General features: G+C 34.8%; 3 protein-coding genes across 3 annotated transcripts; all 3 read right to left on the bottom strand.

Moving 5' to 3' along the window:
• Positions 1-1936: 1936 nt before the first annotated feature.
• On the bottom strand, positions 1937-7610 carry LOC110808006 (uncharacterized). Its single transcript, XM_022033334.2, has one exon. The coding sequence runs from the start codon at positions 4995-4997 to the stop codon at positions 2073-2075; it is 2925 nt and encodes a 974-aa protein (XP_021889026.2). The 5' UTR covers positions 4998-7610; the 3' UTR covers positions 1937-2072.
• Positions 7611-7992: 382 nt separating this feature from the next.
• LOC110808007 (uncharacterized) lies at positions 7993-14543 on the bottom strand. Its single transcript, XM_022033335.2, has 5 exons — positions 14141-14543; positions 10820-10886; positions 10220-10642; positions 8996-9339; positions 7993-8694 (listed from the first exon to the last, which is right to left on the bottom strand). Exons 1-5 carry the CDS (start codon positions 14222-14224, stop codon positions 8479-8481), a joined length of 1134 nt encoding a protein of 377 aa, XP_021889027.1. The 5' UTR covers positions 14225-14543; the 3' UTR covers positions 7993-8478.
• A 697-nt stretch (positions 14544-15240) lies between these two features.
• On the bottom strand, positions 15241-20538 carry EMB2759 (embryo defective 2759). Its single transcript, XM_022033345.2, has 5 exons — positions 20399-20538; positions 19596-19661; positions 18419-18552; positions 15984-16439; positions 15241-15793 (listed from the first exon to the last, which is right to left on the bottom strand). Exons 2-5 carry the CDS (start codon positions 19620-19622, stop codon positions 15379-15381), a joined length of 1032 nt encoding a protein of 343 aa, XP_021889037.1. The 5' UTR covers positions 19623-19661; positions 20399-20538; the 3' UTR covers positions 15241-15378.
• Between the last annotated feature and the right edge of the window lie 718 nt (positions 20539-21256).

The following is a 21256-nucleotide window of genomic DNA, read 5'->3' as shown; positions in this document are numbered from 1 at the left end:
TATCATCTTGTCAATTTAAATAAAAACAGATGTCACTATCAGACATTTATAGACCATCATTCAAATATAATTAAATTTGGACATTAATGAACTTTGAATATACCCGACTATACTTCATATTAATAAACTCTCATACGAATCATCTAATCAGGGTGTAAGGAGTTCTATCCTCCTCAAACTCATCAAAATCAAGCCAAAAGGAGTCCTAAAAATTATGGACAGCTTGGATTTGCACATGAAAAAATTTTCTCTCACTCAAAAGAAATTTTCTCTTAATTTTTCTCATCACAAGCGGTCAGCCCTTCACAAGAATGTTTCTTCTTTTTCAATATTTCTCACATGGCCGTTCAGCCAAATCTCTTCAAGCAAGCGGCCACCAAAAGAGTTTTCACCATCAAGAACTCTTAGATTTTTCATCCCTACAAACATAGAAGCTATCCAACTCTTCTTCCAAGAGTCCTAGCCGAGTTCTCTCACTCAAAATGAGGTGAAATAGTATGTAAAGAATCCTAGATTTTCTCTTAAATCTTTTCATGGAAGAAGAATTGTATTCTACTTCAACTTAGAAGCTTTTAAGACATCTTCAATACAACTTCTTCACCAAAAATTAGAAATCTAATTCAAGAGAGAAGAATTTTATTTCTTTTATATTTATGAGTTTTTAATTTAAATTTTAATCAAAATCTTATATAAGAATATATTTAGAATTTAGTTTTCAATTTCTACTTGAATTAGTAAAATTTATGACTACATAAAGATCTCATTATTTTTTTTTATTGTAATCACATCATTTGGATCAATAAAAATTTAAATTTTTGCTTTAACTTTTAACTGTTGTGACTACTCTTTGATAGATTTTCTTCAATATTCTTGTTGAGTGGAGAATTGATATCAACTTATCAAGATAACTTGTGACATTTTCATTAATCTTATTTTTTGAATTGATTTTAATTTATCAAAATATTTTTTTATGTCGTTCTATTCAATTCATTTATTTTAATTATCTTAATTCTCAATCACAATATTGATTGTGGATTAAGTAGAGAAAGTTTGTTTAGAAATTAAATTTTTGTACTACATTTTATGTTGAAACTTTTGATCACATTGATTTGATTGATTCTGCATTTTACAAAACAATATTTATCTAATCAACAAGGTCTAGAAAAATTATTAAATTAAAGTGAAAATGTTAAAAGTTTAGAGAAAAATCAACAAGGACAATTAACAGTAATGGCAAAAGAATAACATTAAAAGAAAAACTGCAAGCTGTACTTGGAGTCTATCAAGAATAAACCTACAGATAATCGTTCTTGTATCTATCTGCGATTAATCAAAGTGTGTTATACACCATCTATCTATTATGAAGAGTATTAATAAATTAAAAATCAATTCACTACAGTTTAAATCAATTTTTTTCTTCATTTTATCTGATAAAACACTGAACTTTTAACTCTGAATGTAATTTTAATAGATGGAGGTTAATAATTTATGCTTACAAAAAGTATGGTGTTTAGATTGTATGTGAAACAAAGAGAATCATGACATTGGATTTTCAATGTGTTATGTGGCGTTTTGGGCGGAAGATAAAAAGTCTTCTAACCTTTTCCTGAATTTATAGTTTAGTGCAAGGCAGAAACATTCATAATTTTGAAAAGATTCATAATTATGTACTTGAAATTTGATGAAGTTTCAATCAAGTCCATTTCCAAATGAATTCATTTGTGCCAAACAGAAATTTGGTAGTAACTTTGGGCATCTTTCAAATGGGCAAAAGAAAGCTTTAACCACCAAAACGAAGTGAGCAAGTCCCCTAAAACAAAACATTGCTAACTAGAAAACTTGATCTTCTATTTTTTTAGGACAAACAAAATATCACTTGAGCATCCTACGGGAAAGAGAAAAGAAGAATTCAATTAAGGCTAGTAAGGCACCAATATGATCTAAAAACTCTGTGAGCTTGAACTGTTCTATACTTTTGGAAATGAAAATGTTAAAAGGAAGTGAGGGCAGAGAAAAAACTTTACAAAATGATGAAGAGGGGATTAGAAAAATAAAGAAAACAAGCAAAGTAATTACATCCATTGGCCTTGGGAGTTCTCAGTGACTCTTGTATCCAATTTGAGATGAAAAAGACATGGTGTAGAAATTTGATCATCTCTTGAATGGACCATGGTTGCAGAATTCACTCGGCGGTACTCACCATTCCTCTGCTTCTCATCTCCATAGACCCATCTCTCCTCCTCTTTCTTCTCATTCAGACCACCATCAGCATTCGAAATTGAAACTTTTCTCCAATTATACCACATTCTTAGCATGATGTAAAGCATCACTAGGCATATAACCGTGGAAGTAAAGACAATGGCCACTATGATTCCTGCAACTTCATTGTTGGAGAGCTTGTTTTTCTGTTGATCCACCAGCTGCGAGCATGATAACAATGGCGGGCCACATAGCTTGTCATTACCGGAGAAAGAGCTTGGTGGGAACTCTGAAAAGGTTAAGGGAAGCTGGCCCTTGAGATGATTATTCGACAGGTTTAGCATGTGAAGGCTGGTCAGCCTTCCAAGTGAAGAAGGTACTTCTCCTTGGAGTTGATTGAAAGACAGGTTCAATCTCTCCAACTTCATCAGATTTCCAAGAGATGATGGAATCTCTCCACATAGACGATTCTTGCTCAAATCTAAGATTACTTGTAGTTCAGTCATTGTTCCTAACTCAGCTGGTACCAAGCCTGTTAAGAAATTTTCAGACAGTCTCAGTTCATACAGTTTCTTGCACTGCTGGATTGTTGAAGGAACAGAGCCTGAGAGGTTGTTCCTTTGAAGATTGAGAACATTGAGAGAAGTAAGATTTCCTATACTGTTTGGAATCCCGCCAGAGAGAATGTTAGAGTGAAGAGAAAGCTTTAATAATCCTGAACAGGTACCTAGCTCTGCAGGAATTGGTCCATGGAACTTATTGGAAGAAAGATCAAGCTCCCCAAGTTCTTGTAGGCTTCCTAACCATTGAGGCATTTCACCAGTCAATTGGTTTCCATTAAGTAGGAGATGTTCAAGCTTCTTACAGTTAGACAGTTCAGGTTCCAGTGCTCCTGTGAGATTGTTAAAGGACAAATCAAGGAAGCTTAGTTCTCTGAGTTGGCCAAATTCAGATGGGATGTCACTTGTAAGATGATTGTATGCTAGGCGGAGACGGCTTAAATTTCTTGACATGGCTAGTCCAGAAGGAGAACCAGAGAAACTGTTGTTTGTTAAGTCCAGTGCAACCAGAGAGCTCGAACCAGTGAGAGGATGTATGGTGCCACTGAATCTGTTGTGAGAAAAATTGATGATTTTTAAGTTTTTGAGAAGGTAAAGGGATACAGGAAGAGGACCTTGGAAGGAGTTGTTGTAAAGGGTAATGATTCTCAGTTCTGAAAGAAATCTGAATGTGGGTGGCAAAGGTCCTGAGAGTTTGTTATCAGCTAAGGCCAATTGCTGTAGCTTTTTGCAGTAGCCCAAACTTGGGGGGATAGGACCTGATAGCTCATTCTGCCTCAGTTGCAGAATGACAAGATTCTTTAGCTTTCCCATAGTCCAAGGAATGGATCCTGTGAAATGGTTCCCAAAGAAATCAATTTCTCTTAAGCTTGAGCAGTTTGTTAACTCTCTTGGTATGCTTCCTGACATCTGGTTATCATAGAGATATATCGTACTCAACCTCTGTAACTTGCCAATTTCTATTGGAAGTGTACCTGTGAGCATGTTGTCAAACAGATACAGATTTTCCAAATTGGTCAAGTTTCCAATTTCAGGAGGTAGACTTCCAAAGAAGCTGTTGTTATTGAGTAGCAAATCTGTAAGGTTCTCTAATTTGTCCAGCCTGCGTGGTAGCACTCCTTGCAACTTATTATTGGAAAAGTCTATTTGCTTCAGTGACATGCATCTCAGCACCTCACCCGGGAAATCACCAGAGAGCTTATTCCGTGCAAGAAAAAAAAGTTGTAAATTTGAATTGCTGAGACAAAAGTCAGGGGGAACTGTACCTGTCAAAGCATTGTCAGACAGAACTAGAGTTTGGAGATTCTTCAGTTGGGTGTTAAGAAGGTTTATGGTCCCCGAGTAGTTATTTTTCGATAAGTCAAGGGTCTCAAGATTGATGAGCTGGTTAATATTTGAAGGAATTTCTCCACCTAATCTATTCCCAGCCAAATTCAAGTACCTCAAATTGGTCAGATGACTCAACTGGAAAGGAATTGAACCAGAAATGCTGTTGTTAGCCAAGTTCAAAACTTGTAGTGATTTAAGCAATCCTATTGAAGAAGGGATATTTCCCTCCAGCTTGTTGTTTGATGCTGCAAAATTCTGAAGCCCTTTACAGCCTCCAATCGCTTTGGGAATGAAACCACCAAGACTGTTCGACTGCAAATCAAGAGATACAAGATTCTTCAGGTTACCAATTTCAACTGGAATACTTCCGCTAAATTGGCAGTACCCAAGACCAAGAACCCTCAGCTCAGTTAGGTTAGCAATGTCCGGTAAAATCTCCCCTGTAAACATGTTATCTCCTATCCTAACCACTTCCAGCTTTGTCAAAAGACCAATCTCCAGAGGAATTTTACCAGAGAGAGAGTTAGAATACAGAAGCAACATCCTTAAATTTTGCAGCTGTCCCAGCTCAGCAGGAATTGAACCAGTAAGGGAATTATAAGAGAAATCAAGTATCTGAAGGAAAGTGAGGTGCCAGAGCTCATTTGAGATGGAACCTGATAATCCTGAGGCAGACAGGTTTAAGCCCAAAACATGGTTTTGATCATCAGAACATATCAGTCCAGACCATCCGCAGATATGAGCTCCTGGGGACCAGCTGTCAAGAACTCCTTCTCTATCAACAAGTTCTGATTTGATTCTTAGAAGCCAGTATGCATCTGTCAAATTATTGCCAACATCAACAGCAACAGAAACTGTAATGAATAAGGCCAGAAACAGCACCGATTGGGACATTTCAGTGCAGCCCATTGCACAAAAGTATTACCGGAATTGATTAGGACTCAAAAGTATCATATACCAGAATCCATTTCTGTTCTGGGAGAGCTTGGTTCCATGTTAAACTAACGGGCAAGAACAAGCAAGAGAAGCTCAAGGTCAACAGTATAAGTAAGAGGTTACATGGGTTGGAATCAAAATGGAAGAATGGAATTTTTATGAGAATCACATAGGTTTTATACTACTAATCCAATGGAATCTTGAAGTTCAAATAATTGCATTATGAGCTTGAGACCACAAAATACAAATTTGACAAGAAAGATGCAGTACCATAAATAATTGCCAGCACAAATTTCCTTAAAAAAGTAATTAGTAATCTCTTTTTAACATTTTCCAGTTCTGATAGAAGGTAATGTATTTTTTAAAATCTTTTCCCTGTAAAAAGCTACTATGAACTGTGAAGGCATATTTTAATAGGTTATGAAAAGGAAATTATGTGGGGGATAAGATAGCGTGATGGATATTGAATGAAAGAGAAGAAAAAAGTTAAGAAAGAACCACTTGAAACTAGAAGAAAGCACAAGAAGTGGGCTCCTGTCTACGCTCTCCTCTCACCTATGCTCCATATATAATATTGTTTTGTATGTCAGCTGCATAAGAATTCTGAAAGAATACATCAGAACTGTTCCAAAAGATTTAAGTATAGTCTGACTTTTCTAGTAGACAAGGTCCAATTTAACTGCAGCAGTTGTCAACTATATAGGTTATAAACCATTATGTAACCAGAAATCTTTAGGATTCAGGTATAAGATGTGAAGTCAAAATCTCATTCACATTTAAATTGAGAGAGAAGAAAATATCACTTTCTATTATATAAGTTCATGTACTCAGCAGTCTTTTATTGGTATTTTTTCTACAATCTGACTAGACAAAAAAATAACTGAAAAAGAAATTTATTTACAACGTAACTCAAAACAATAAGTCAAAGATAAATTGTTCTAAAGAAATTTAAATATTTTAATGTTTTATAAACAAGCTTTTTATGATTCCATTTTGTCAATCTTGAAGAGAAATGAGAAAAAGAAAATGAAAATAATTTATAGGAAGCTCAAAAAGAGAAGAAAAGAGGAACGTAAGCGTGCAGCTTTCCTGGTCCAGTTGGCATGAAAATTTCCTGACACAACATCAATTGAAGAGGCAGATTCAAGAGGAAGATGATTGGAGAGAAATCGAAATTCCAACAATTACTGCTAGTGGGATGATTATTTGATTGAAAGGGTAGAATTTTCTTTTTTTCTCTGCCACAACCTAATACCAAATTAAAAACCACAAGATAACAATTAGAGAAAACAACATTGTATGACCAATTTTACACTAGAAAAGAATTCAGCTTCATTATTGAAGTCTATTGAATCTCAGTATAAACCAATAAGGCCAAAATCCATCTGGGGTTTTGGGTACCAGACATCCAAATCATGTTCAATTTGCACAGAGCAGATTTAATTAAAAATATTGGAAGGGGAATTGTCTGTCTCTAGGAATACAGAAAGGATAATTCCTCCACTAAATAAATAGTTAGTGGTTAAGGTAAAGAACTAAATGGATTCTGCTAAAACAAGAGTCCAAGTATATAAAGACAAAGAATTTCATCCCACCTACTGTATTTTCTAAGAGAGAGTTGCAATGGCTTTAGGTTTCAGTAGTTAGATTTATATTTTTCACCTTTGCTTAAACTCTCCGGATCTTAGGATATGCAAACAACATTGGTGGAAATCCAGAAGGGCTTGTCCCATCAAGATACCTAATACAAGCAAGAGCAAAGTACTTGTCCACCTGGACCATTTAAATTCAATGGTATCTATTTACTTTTTTTTTTTCTTTCGTATAGAAGCAATATGACATTATAGTGCCCATATTGAACTTCTTATCTAAGTCACTTTCCAACAGAGTGTAAACACAGCGACATATTTTACTGCTTCCACTTCTACATGCCTAGGATGTGTTTTTGTGCAATCAAAGTTGATTCTTGAGATACCCTTTTGACGTTCTCTCTTCATGTCTAGCTATGATCTTATGGACAACAAGTCCCGCAGGTAGGCAAGTTAAGGTTTTTAATGGCAAACAAAGCATGCTGCTGACTGATAAATAAAATAAAAGATTATCAACACAAACCTCATTAGTCAAATGGTTCATTCCATGAAAACTTTCCCATCATGAACATAATCAGGAAGTTCTTTATTCCTCTAATCTTCCACTTGGAGAAATAAAATATCAAATAAAACACTATCTACTCCCAAGTTTAAAATACCAATAACAAGACATCTGTTTAGTTAGAATATCACAACCGACAAGAGCAAAGAGAAACAAGAGAGAATACCACCAAAGAAGAAGGTACTGTCTCTCTCTCAATATGGATCCCTTATGCAGCTGTGGGCATTATCATTCAGTCATTAAAAAGTATGTATATTTTAGCGTTGGCCATCAAGGTGGACAGTTGATGGGGTGATACCATTGTTGGTTGAGAAGATGATGACTTCGGCTTTTGGAAGGAGAGGGTCTAGTCTTTTAGGCTTCTAGCTTTAGTAGCCAACTCCTGTATCCATCTATGTCACTATAATGGAAATATCAGGATTATGGGCATAAACCATGTCACATGAGATCACCTATAACCTAGTGGTCCTTTCCTACACCAAGAAGCTTTTAGATCAATGATTGATAATATGAACAAGAATGATAATAAATGGTGGATACAGTTAGAAATATAGAAAGCCAGGAAAAAGAACTGGTAGTCTCAGTAAGTAAAAAGTAATAACTGAATCTGTAATTATTGTGATCAACATGCAAGTACATGACTTGAACATGACTCCAGTAACCTTGAGTAAATACTGCAAACTTTGCTTCTTTTGCGGAGTAAATTACTGTCACATAAGGATGAAGATGACAAAGAAAACACATCTTAAAGGCACATCATCATTTCTTGTACTCCATAAGGAATAAAGTCCAATAAAGACATTTATGCAGGAAAGAATTTAGTAAGAATTCAACTGATTTATTTTAGTTGATTAAATTCCATCAATTAATAGGCAAAGAAAGATAACTGCCAAATTTCAGCAGTGTCACTGTCTTAATCACCCTGGTGGACTTCGGGAGCACAATTGACAAAAGAATTAACACTCTGTAGAGAATGAGGCCAATCTATGCAAAATGAAATCCAAATTCTACCAAGCTTCCAGATAATTGTTCAAAATTTTGATATTGGCAAATGAGACCAGAAAATAGCAAGCACGACAATCCCGGCTGGTTTTGCTCTCTTTTGCGCTAACATCCTCGATCAAATTATCCTGCTTAGCCTTTTAATATGCTTCAGACTAATTAAATACCCAGCTCCACTTGGTCGCAAGTTGACACCAATGCAGTTGAGTCAGTCGCATAAATTTATAAGTTGTCAAAACCAAGACAAAATGCAGTCTTTACTCTGTAAATTAGATCACAATCTGGAAATGAAATTCGTACTTCACTGTGCAATCCTAGTAGTGGAAGGGAAGAATCTCATAAGAAAGCTTGCAAGTGACCAAATGCAGATAATTCCAAGGACCTGCAGAACATTCAAAAGTGTACCCAAAGAGCTGTTTATGGCCATGTTATGAGCAGTCATTTCAGCACCTCTAACTGTGAATGACAAAGCTGTGACCAGTTGTGCTGCTCTGTTCAGTTGATGTAATCTATAAATCTGTTAAAAGATAAGCCAAGCCAAGAAAAGACCCTTTTAGAGTCTCCCAGTGAAATATAAAGTCAACTAAGATGAATTCCCAGCAGGAAAAGAATTATTAAAAACCATTAAATATTGAACATTCTAGTTCCAGTTGACCCATGAATAAACGCACAATTGAAAAAAGTCTGATTTATCAGAAGGTAAAAAGTACATTAAAATTTTTTGTGAAGGATAATATTATTTGAGGTTTTTCTTTTCCATGGTCTGACTGAAAAGAAAGACAAGTGGAAAGCTGGTAAGATAAAAGATAGTGTCTTACTTGAAAGATGATTGGAATGACAGGCCGAGAAGGTGACTTTCGATACCTTGCATATTGCTCAAATGCAAATTGAACAACAATACCAACCAGGTAAGGAGCAAGTGTAGCAGATGCTGCCGGGCCAGTCCATGGCCAGACAAAACCCATTGTCACCATTGGAATTAAAAGACTAAGCACCAGGGTAGCAACAGAAGAGATTCTTTGTCCTAATTGAGAAGGCAATGTTCTGTCATCATTTGTAGCAGAATCAGGTTGCACAGACCTTCTTAGATGATCTATGAGGAAAAGAAAAATCGCAACGCCACAGTAGAAAAGGGCTTCGGTGAAGAATAGTATGAGGAAATCTACATAGAGGGAAGGAAAGATTCTTCAAATAAGGAATCAATATTATCCTAAGAATAAAAAGCAATACACCAAGAATATGGAAATTTTGCGAAAATATTCAGCTAATAAATTAGTAATTCTAGAAGCTAACAATCTGGCATCCAATCCCAAATAGATCATACATCCATGGACAACATTTTTCTGTCCACCTTAAATCATTATAAGTTAGCTATATCTATTTTCAAATCTCTTGTTCTTTCAGGTTGATGTGGTATTAACTTCCATATTAACCTTCAATAATTTTCTACATGTTCCCTGTACACTTCTCTCCAAATACTGCACCTGTATTGTTAAGGAAAATATAGTTTCAGTATTCTCAATCGTCCATCTCTGCTGCATCTTCTTTCATATTCATAATACTATTCAAACATTCTTAGGTATTCCATCAAGTTCTTGATCCTTAAAATGCTATTCAATCACAAAGGAATTCATAAAGTGAATGTGGAATGTATTACCTAAATTTTCTGAAGAACAAGAAACACATTCATATATAGGACTGAATTTTCTCCCGCCAATGGCAACTTGAATAGTATAAAACTTTTTTCTTTCCTTCATTTTTTGGTGTCTCCTTTTTATTTTATCCACTAAATAATTTCAGGGACCCAACTCTCTTCTTTTCTCCATCCAACTCAATAACAGATCCTGCTTATACTCATTGAAATTTCTAGACGGCAGCACAAACAAAACAGCCCTTGGAATATGCATATAAATAACCTCAAGGAAAAAGAAAGAAAGCATCTATTAGGGGAAGAAAGTAACATTAATCCCCAATAAATCATTCTTCACCATGATAAATTTTAGGCTTACAAAACTCAAGCCAACATAAGGAAATGCAATTACCTGTCAGCAAAGAGTCCTCAAACACAGTGGACAATATCCTGCGCAAATAAAGGGAAGGGAAAATGAAAGAGGCTACCAAGACAGCAGGACCGAGAAACCACAGTGGGCTGCCTTGAGTCCGTTGCACATTAGAACTGACATCGTCCTGTCTTTTATATGGCCGGTTGTAGAATGACACTAAACCAGGTTTTCCATCAGTTCCCTCAAGAGGAATAGATGAACTGTCATCCGTAGAAACAATTTCGGCATTGGATTGGAAATTTACTTGCTCTAAAGCATCAGGATTAAGTTCATCAGAATACTGATCATCAGGATTAAGTTCATCACAATACTGATCTTCACAAGCAGCAAGTAGCACATTTTTCCTCTCTGGAAACCTTGCTCTTAACTTGAGAGATCCATGTATGAAGTGGCATAATTTGACTACTCATAACACCAGAAAGAAAAAATAAGAAGACATGTGCAGAGAAGTAAAATGTTGCAGTCTAAACAGGGGAATCAAGACCTGTAGCCATGGGTAACTACAGAGGAGGCCAAACATCACTATCACTTGCAGGAATTCAAAAAAACTGTTGAAGCATTGCAAGTTATCAAAGCTACCTTTAGCATTTACAAGCTGCAAAGCTTCATATTTCTGGTGGTTATATTGTCTCGTTGATAAGCTCAGCTGGATATCAAAGAATGATTAATGTAATACAAAACGTAAGTCTAACTGTAGCAAATTAGACAAACATAAGATGAAAAGCAAAACATTCAACAGAATAAATACTACATAGATGATAGACCTAGTATTACTTCACTACACTTGTTGGTTTACTATACATCGGAAACTGTTAAATAATGGAAAGAACCCATTATCCCAAAAGCTTAACCTAATAAGAAATGACTCAATGGATTATGTACTCTAACAAGCTCCCTCACGTATAAGCCCATCAGGTTAAAAGCTCACATAAAGCACAGGCCCAGCAAACCTTGTGCGAAATCAATTTTCAATCGAGATTGGGCAACCAGGATTCGAACATCATATCTTTAGTTCTGATATTATGTCAACTAATAGACTGAATCGATTATCAAAAAATCTTAAACTAATATAAAATGGCTCAATCAACAACTTACTCTAACAGAAACAAATTCTAAATTGTAGAGTAGATAATCCACTGAGTAAAATCACAACAAAAAGAACTCACACCATACCACTGTGCATGACAATAAACAAAAACTGCTGCTAGATATTTCCACACAATGTTATCCTACTAGTGAGAAGACAAGTAGATGTTAAGAAATCAGAACAAAGGGAAACCTCGTTTTTTACAAAATGTGCAAATGGGCAACATCTCATTCAAAGCAATAAAATGTCATTTACCTTCCTTAATTGAGTCAACAACAAATGGAAAAGATATAAAATGGAGAAGACCTGCCTTCGATTCTGAATACATATTTTCCTTTTCAGATTTGAAGGAGAATTTTAAAAACGAGCATCATGTTTCTAACTCAACAGATTCTCAAGGCATCTTTGCAAGAAATTATACAAGTGTTGTGTTTGAGAAACTAAGCTGTTGTTTTTTGTGTATCTTATTGGGGGCGTTATATACACATATATATACAAAAATAGTGATAAGAAGGAGAGGAATATGGACACGTGCTGAGGGAGAAAAGATGTGCTGCAGAAGCTAAAAGTGTGGAGGTGAAAGTTATCTCCCAACAAACAAAGAGAGAAAAAAACTAGGAAGAAGCAATCAAAGGATTTTTAAAAGAAAGACCAAGAGAAAGACTGTGTGCTACTGCATCTTCAGGCAGGACGAACATATGGACAGGCATTAATGTATCCACAACACATCAGTCTCTTGGAGTTGTGTGAATATCTAAGAAATAGAATAATGTTGGCAACTCATAAACAGAGCAGTTCAAGTCCCTCTGTGACAAAAAAAATGTCTTTTCCTTAAAAAATATGATAAGGAACAGATTAATTTCAATGATTTTCAAAATCAAGAGCAGACAAAACATGAGACCTCATAAACAACTATGTTCCTGAGATTTAGGACCATATCAAATAAGAGAGTCCTGTACGGTAATTTAACAAAACTGCCAATTGTCATTGGACTCAAATGTTTTGCAAGAAGATGTTATCATTCAACTTGAGAAAAATCACAAATCGGGGTTCCCATAGAAACCATAGTTTCCATAAGCAGGCAGACCACCAGTTCCGACCAATATTAACCAATCAGCAATCTAGATATGCCCAAAGAAAACCCAGAAAACTCAATTTATAAGCAGCTCCAAATCACAACATTTTTTTTGAGATAACCAGACCACAACATTTTAACATCAATATTCTTCCCCTCCAAACCCAAATGACTCATAAGACTTGACCAGTGTAATTAACCCATCAACCCTCGTATTCTTTGAACTGAGCTCCAAAACAACTCTGCAAAGTAGCCAGCTTCCATATGCCAAATTATAGGATTCAATCAAGAACGAGTTCCTTATCAAAAATGAGTTTATCTAGGTACTTGGTAGCTTGCTTAATCAGGTCTATTTTCTCACCAACTCTTCTTGCTTAAATCTCAAATGACTAACCTCATTTAGAAAACAGCCACAATTTAAACTCTTTCATGGGATACAGATTAGTCAACTTTCCATCCTTACAAAAGAACATATAATTTACAAATGCATGAAAGTTCATAAGATCATTCACTTTCTCATCTTTCATATATGAAAGAAATTGAATAATGAATAAGAGGGATATCCTGGAAAAATGCAACAGGCATTCACCTAAAGTTTTGTTTAGGAATTCACCTAAAATATTTGTCTTTTCTATGTTCAGTCAGCAGCATATAATTGTTTGTCATACAATTTAATCCCAAAAAGAGCTGATACAAAAAGCCAATCACTCCCTTTCTTAGTTAGCTTTGACTGGAAGATTAATCATCCACCAATCTCTCTGAATTGTACTTTTTAGGCTACTGGGGCTTTTTCAAATTCCCACCTAGCAAAACAGTTTCTCTTTCAAAGTTCTGAAGCCAACTTATTATTTTCTTTGGAAAAAGAGGTATTATTTAGATAGAGAGAGGGGAAAAGAATGCATCATGGAGGGACTAGTTGCCCAGAAAAACAAGACAAAATAAACAAAAAATAAGAGGCCGGGAAAACACATAAAATTCAAGAAAGAACAGCCAGCCAATTTCTATATAGAATTGACAAAGACAAATTCATAAAAAGCCCATGGGTCTTCACCGGAAGACAATTTAAAAAAAAGCATTCATCTCCTCCCAAAGAAGCAGAAAAGGAGAATATCGATCCTTCAAAATCCTAGCATTTTTCTCGCCAATCACAACACCCATGCCAAAAACCAGTTACACAACATTCTACCATCTTTCCTCTAACCAACCCTCATGAAGAGACGAGATAGACATGCCAAATTATATAAACCTTGTGAAGGGCTTAACACAGGTATATCAAACCCATTAAGCAAACACTGATTAGTGTACCACCATTTGAACGAAAATTACTGAGACAAAGAAAAGGCAAAAGTCTCAGAGTCTGATAGCGTCCTCAAAATACCAATATAAGCCTTTTTAGAGCTAAAATAGGATTAACAATAACTAAACAGAACCATGGTTTCCGGTTGAAGGAAGTGCATACAAACTTAAACAAAGTAGAAAGGTTTCATTTTTAACCATGGAAAAGCTGCATTTAATAATTTCAGTTAACAAAACAGCTCCCACATTATACGAATTAGTTAAAAAAGATTACCTATCAAAACTTAGCCTGTTATTTATGGGAAATAATAGAAATAAAAGAACAAGAATTTAGAACACAACCCAGAACTACTCCTTAGTTAAAAAAATTAAAAAAAAAAAAAGACAAGGAAAAATTATACATCCATGGATAGACAAAAAGAGGGAGGGACGAAAGCAGTACCTGGGAGAAGTTCCTGGACTGATATGGAGAATAAAAAGAGACGACCAAACAAGAAAACGAAGAAGAACCAGGCTTAATAGCCATATATATATATATATATATATGAAGGGGAAAGAGAGAATTTAAGGAAGCTCCAGTCTAACAGTGACCAAATTAATACATGGTGGTCGATTTTAACTCAATATATTTGAATTGAAGGGAAATTAAATAAAAAGACATTTGGGAACTGAGGGGAAAGAGGAATTGGATGAGAGTGAAGTAGTAATTTGATGCAGTTGGAAGAGGAAGAAGAAAGCGGCTCTCTGGTTTTTATAGATTATGAGAACAGCCCAAGTTTTGGACAATTCCACGTCTTAAACGAGCCTCTGGTTCTTCCCTTTGCTTTTTTTTGGCAATTCCAAAAAATGATGAATAAAATCAGATTTTATTCATGTTTGTTTTAATTAAAAATATATAAAATTTTAAAATACACTGTTCCACTTTTACTTCTTTATCATTTTATAAATATTAACATTAATTTCAAATAAATTACATAAATAAAGTCTGTTTACTCAAATCAAATTGTTAGTCTATATTGAAAATAAATGAAATCTGTAGTTCAATGTCTATTATTTTGTGAGAAATTTATCCTCTTTCATGGTAATAAGTAAATAAATACAAAAATTAAATACCAAATCACAATTAGTTTTATTAAAGAAAATTGAATATTCTCATGAATTACTGTGAATTGAATTGAATTTCATCAGAACTTTTTTTCTCTACTAACAAAATTTATTATACCCTCCCCTCCCTAAATGTAAATTTAAGGTAAATTTTAAATTTATACAGAAAAGAGAATACAAGTCAGAATGGAAATAAAAATGATCCTCCTTGATACCCATTACAACTTCAAGGGAGATAGCCAACTAAATACACAATATGCAGAAGATAACCAAATAGCATATACTCCACAAAAATTGAAATATAAGAAATATTGATGGCCATGAGTTATCAAAATAAAAAAGGATCCATCCATTAAAGAATCTCGCAGGAGCAATAAAATATTACTAAGGAATAAATATTAGATGCCTAAATGAATATAAAAACATTGCCCTTCAAAATTACAAAGAATCACAGACCACTTGAGCGCTCAAGTCAAAGATCCAAGATCCCAGTCTAAAATGGGATCTGGTTTCAAAATTTCTCTCTCAACAACCTAAAACACCTTTTTTTCTTAACCCAAACTACAGTTGCCAAATCTATATCAGATTAGCCCTCTTAAGAAATCTGATGGTCCGGCAATAGTACGGCCATATTGATTCCACAAAATCTAGATACTTCTCCAGCATCCATTCTTGGAGTTCTTTCAATTTTATTCTTGACACCTCTTTGTAATCCAAATTCTTCATGTCCACTACCGGCTGATAGATACGAGCTCGCACATCTTCTTTCAGTTTCCCGTGAGCGACGTAATTGTACGCAATCAAATAGTATGTGGGTAAGCTTTTAACAATTTTAACTGTTTGCTTAAAGCAGTACGCATAGAGCTTACACAATCCTTGGAGCATTTTGATGTATAGAACCACAATCAAGGGCCCAAACACCCATAAAGGTGCCAATTCTTTTGAAACTTCTGCCCCGTAGATCACATTTACAACCAAATACAAAGGGATACTGCACGCAAACACCAAAGTGATTAAAAGCAATTAATATCTAATGACACAATTGTCAGGTCTTCCGTCGTATGGAAAAACTGTAACACAGATAGTCACACCATTGTAATAACGTTGATGAGCATATAAGTGGAAATAATGCAAATCACTACAGTGGTACTGGAGAGAAATATATAAACTGCAATACTTACAATATCAACAAGGGAATCTTAATTGTTGCGTCCAGACACCAGAAGTGGCACCATACTGCCTTTAGGATCTCACCTCTTCCAGTGATCTGAGTCTCGGTTTGTGCCTCTGACATCTTCACAGGAGGTCTTCCTTCCCCCAAAACCTCATCCACCACTTCATTTGGTGATTGAGTGCGTAACATTGTTAACCATTTCTTGAATAACTTGTGAATAGCAGGGGATGCTGCAACAGTTTCATCTGTTTCAGTGGCATAAGAAAGTGGAACATTGTGTGCCTTAGGAGACTCTGCCGTAGTCTCTTCACCATCTTTTGGAAGATAAGACAGTTCAACAGAATTCTTTGCAACCTTTGATCCACGACCTCGACTTCCAGAGTCATCATGTTGGGCACTACTTTTAAATGCTGAAATTTTGAAACATTTTACCTTCAGTCCAACAACACGAGGAGCCCCTACACTGCAGAAACAAGTTATATGAATTACATGTTGATTGCACATAACACACAAAGAAACAGCTTCAAGAAAATGAAAATGGAGACATAAATAGCCTACCACTATAGAAGCAAACAATGAAGAATTATACTGGAAAGATTTCAAAAGGCATCTTCTCATCACCATAAAAATGAAAATAGGGAGCATTTGCAGCATATGACAATCCTGGTAAACAGGCATATAATAACTATATATAGCAGACAGTAATAATGACTTTACTGTCGCGCATATCAGCAGAGAAACTCCTTCACAAAAACCCAGATAAAGGGAGAAGGGAGAGAGGGAGAAAATTAAACCTTATCAGCATTTTGTTAGCATACTAGATATCAGAACCCCATATAATGGGTTCAGCACATATACAAAGAGTAAGAAAACAATGCAATCTAAACCTTATCAGCATTAAGAAAATGCCCTATAAATGGAACTACAAATAAAGTCATCCATTAACCAGCTCATATATCGTCTAAGAGCAGTTCCATCTATCGCTTATTGTGAAATATCTTATCAGATTACTTGTGCTGCTAGAGATTGAGTGGGGGAGGGGGGGTTGGGGGGTTGTGGGGGAGAAAGAGAGAGAGAGAAAGGGAGAGAGTTTAACTAGTGGTCAACATTTTGCAAGTACCCGAGATACCAGAAGCCCACATAAGGTTCAATCTGCACATGCAGGTTAGAATGAAGTACAATCTGATATTTCAGGACAGAGTTATGGCTGGAACTGCCATTAGACACCTTATTACCAATTAATATGTTACTTCAAATGAGTGTTAACTAAGTCAGTTATATACACAAATATATGTGAAAACAAATAAAAGCACAAAATCATATAGGGCCATTTCATTATAATATCCAAATAAGGAGTTCAAAAACAGATAAAATCCAAGTATCTAATTATCAAGATTCCAGAGACTCTCAAAACTTATAAAAATTCAGTTGATGCAATCTGAATCACTAAAGAAACGCAATTGGATCCCAAGATCCAGATTGTAATTACAGGAGAAGGAAGATGCTCAAATCCTTGTATCATTGCTTTGTAATGGTATACAGCACATTCTGGATCCAGCAAAGACCTCCCCCAGCAAAAATTGAGGCAGAAGATCCCAATTCAAAATAAATTCATGAGCAAGTGGGAATCCTTTCGGATGAAATTGACAAATTACATTAACAGGCCCAAGCATTCAAGACTATAGAATCCTAGCAATACGCTGAGGAAAAAGGCCCATAAAACCCATCAATGACATGAGGGATACAAAGCCATATATCTTCCTCTCGTCCATGGTTACCATTAAAAGCACTGAAATAGTTCCAGATTTACCAGCCACTTCCTTTCACAGACATCAATCAATTAATGATGTGAGAATCTAATTCTTTTTTCATCCCATGTCTTGGTCATCTTTTATCTGTTCATTTTTTAATTAAAGGTTCTTTTAATGCTAATTAGGAAATTTCCATCTTATTAACACTCTTAAAAAGTATTTTACTCACAAAGTTCAAATAATCAAACATAGTCATTATGACATCTTTCTTTGAACTCTTTCGACCTCTGACTTGATACTTTGAGACCTCATTGGCTCAAAAGAGCAATGTAAAATGCGGAATGAAATTCTTATATTATCTGCATTTATAAGTGTAACAAATGGAGCTCATTTCTAGTATAACAGTTAGATTCTCTGAATGCAACCTCAATCCATTGAAGCTTGCTCAACGCTTAGTTCTCCTATTTTACAAGTAAAACTAGTTAGATTCTCTGAATGCAACCTCAATCCATTGAAGCTTGCTCAAATTCTAACCAAGGACCCTTAGTTCTCCTATTTTACAAGTAAAACTAGACTCTATAAGTAAACTTTTAAAATAACACTTTAAGAAATTACTACGTCCAATTTTTTCATTTCTGCCATCAAACAAAATAAATAAGAAATAAGTACATTTCAGAAGGACATTTCTCACCTTACATGGAAATTGTTCTTTAATGACAAACACCTGTTTTTTCTCCCAACCAATTGAAGTGTGGTTATGTATCGCTTTAACGTCAACCCCTTGCTCCATGATGAAGATTTAGAAGGAAATGCTACATGAGTACCCTGAATGCCAAAAGCATTATCCATAATCATTTAATATACAAAAGAAACACTAGATCTGAAGTAAAGGTGTTAAACTTTTTGCCTCAATTCTGCCCCCCTTTATCTTTTTTATTGCCTTAGGTGAGCTTTCTTTAAATAATATCTTTTTAAGGAAAAAAAGATAAGGAGTATCCTTTTGGAACTCTTTTTGGAAAGTCTTGAGCTTCAAAAATAACAGTTTTGGTGTTAAGTGATTGTGAGTGCAGTTTGCAAAAGATTTTCAGTAGAAAACACAAACTCATTGAAACAAGCAGGACCTCAAACATTTCATAATTAATCTATCGCCACATAAATCATTATGAGAGTTAATCCATAGACACAAATTTAAATGTCAGGCCCAAAAACTAAACCAAGGGCTTGGTATAAAGAGCAGAAACACCAGCATGGGTAAAGAACAAGAACCATACTTGGTCCTCTTTTTTCGTTTGAGAGAAGAGCAAAATTCTTAATTAGAGGGGCATGGTTTGGAATGTATTAACGATCTTCAATTTATTTGATTTCCTTATATTCTATGATGAAAAAGTGTGGCTGAACAAACAAAATGGACAGTGACGACATTAGATATACTGGAACATGTTCACTGAGTAAAGTTTAACCTTCTGCATTCCAATTCTGCTAGCAATAAAGAAATGATATTGAGTACAAGCAAATAAAATCAGACTTAAATTATGGGTAAAAATCAACATCACCACTGAGCATGTTTCTGGGTAAAATTAGTGTTGCTGTCAAAGGCAACCTGCCTGGACTACTTTTATCCCAAGCAAGGACTCTTAACGTAATAGTATAATGCTCAATTCAATTGTATGAGCCTATTTCCAGATTTTTCTTTTTTTATAGAAAGCCATTTCCGAATTATTCTTATCATGTGAAAGCTTCCTCTTGAAGTTCATACGTGTCAATCCGGGATAAATGCATAAACAGCAAGTTTTACAGGCACGATTTTTCCCACAACATAATTCCAGATGCACGGTAGATTACTAGAAGTCAAAGTTTCCTTGAATTACCTGCAACTGATGGGTTACCAACACCATTTTCCTCGGCTAAGCACCCAATCATCTACTTGAAACGGCCTAATTTTAACCAAAATAAAAAGCAATAAAGAAATATTTCTGTTTTAGCTTATGAAAAATATCAGAAAACTCACACTTCAACATAAATTACATGAAAACAAGAAGAGAACTTGTATTATCACAATAATGCTCAAGCTAACAACATACAAACTAATTAATTATGTATATCAACTAAAACCCAACAAGGGTTTGAGCAATAGCGTCAGGAAAAGAACGGCCCCGATCTTGCTATGTTCCTAGTGAAGGCAAACCATACTAGCAAAGAAAAAATGAAAAGGAAAAGAAATGAACGTTCACTCTCTTCCTAGGAAAACAAGAAGATTAACCTAACTACACCTAACATAAGAAGGCACAACATAAACTTTAATTACCCAAACAAACTTAAACGCTAGAAATTTTTTTGACTTTCTAAGCAGTACAAAATCTAACATTCATTTGCAGCCTCCTGCTCTCCACGTCTCTTCTCGGAGACCAAACCGAGAACTAGGCTAAAAATAAAGCCAACCCCATCCTCATTTACTTCCTCAATCAATTTAACCGAACTGAAATAACAGAGACGCATGGAGACCATATTATTTCTCTTTCCTAACTCAAATTATGAACAGCAAAAAAAAAATTATACACTAATCATAATCACAGGGGACGCAGCAAACCCTAAGAAATCAAAACAAGAAAAAGTTTAAACATAAAAAAGAAAAAAAAGAAAGAAAAAGAGAAGGTAAATAAAGGAGATAAACCTCAATCATTTGGCGTCGTTCAAATTGTCGGAAGATGCAAAAGAATGGCGAGTGATGATGAAGAGTTGTAAGTAATTCTGGTTTGTTGAATCGAATTGGGTTTGAGGAAGAAGAGAAAGGGATAGAAAGGGAGGGATTGGAAAAAGAAAACAGTTGGGCTTTGAGTGGTGAGATTTTTAGGGGCTTCGAGTCTCCCCCTTTCTTTCTTTATTCTTTTTTATGGTTTTAACACCAACCTGACTCTTCCACCGGCGAAGAAGAGCTTTGAAGCGGTTTAAAAATTTTCTACCACGCAATACATGCATATATATACATATACACACACACACACACACACACACACACACACACACACACACACACACACACACACACACACACACACACACACACACTTTGCTTATTGAGTATGCAGAATTATTTCTTTATTATTTATATATGATTTTTTATTTTTGCATTTGATGAAGTAAAAATGGTATTTATGAATTTTCAAAAAAATAAATTTAAGAAGATAAAACATAATTATCTCATTTATAGTTTCTTAAATTTTTATATTTTATGTAATTAGTTTATTTAATTATGCTTTTGATATCATTTTTAAATTGAGAAAATATGTAATAATTTAGTCATTTATTTTACTAATTCTTTTATACCTTTTTATTATTTTAATATCTAAACATACTATTAATTTATTTATTTTGAGATTAATTCTTATATAAATATTTTAAAAAAAAACTTAAAATTGAGTATAAAAAGTCACATTCTTCATAAATAAAAAAATAAAAATAATAGTGAAACTATAGAGTTGAATTCCAGAAAAAAAAAAAAAAAAAAAAAAAAAAGCCATGCAACAATTGA

This window comes from Carica papaya, chromosome 9 (assembly GCF_054855325.1).
Source record: "Carica papaya isolate Zhongbai chromosome 9, ASM5485532v1, whole genome shotgun sequence".
NCBI classification, from domain to species: Eukaryota; Viridiplantae; Streptophyta; class Magnoliopsida; order Brassicales; family Caricaceae; genus Carica; species Carica papaya.
The sequence above is the reverse complement of the archived record's forward strand: the minus strand, read 5'-3'. Positions and strand labels throughout refer to the sequence as shown.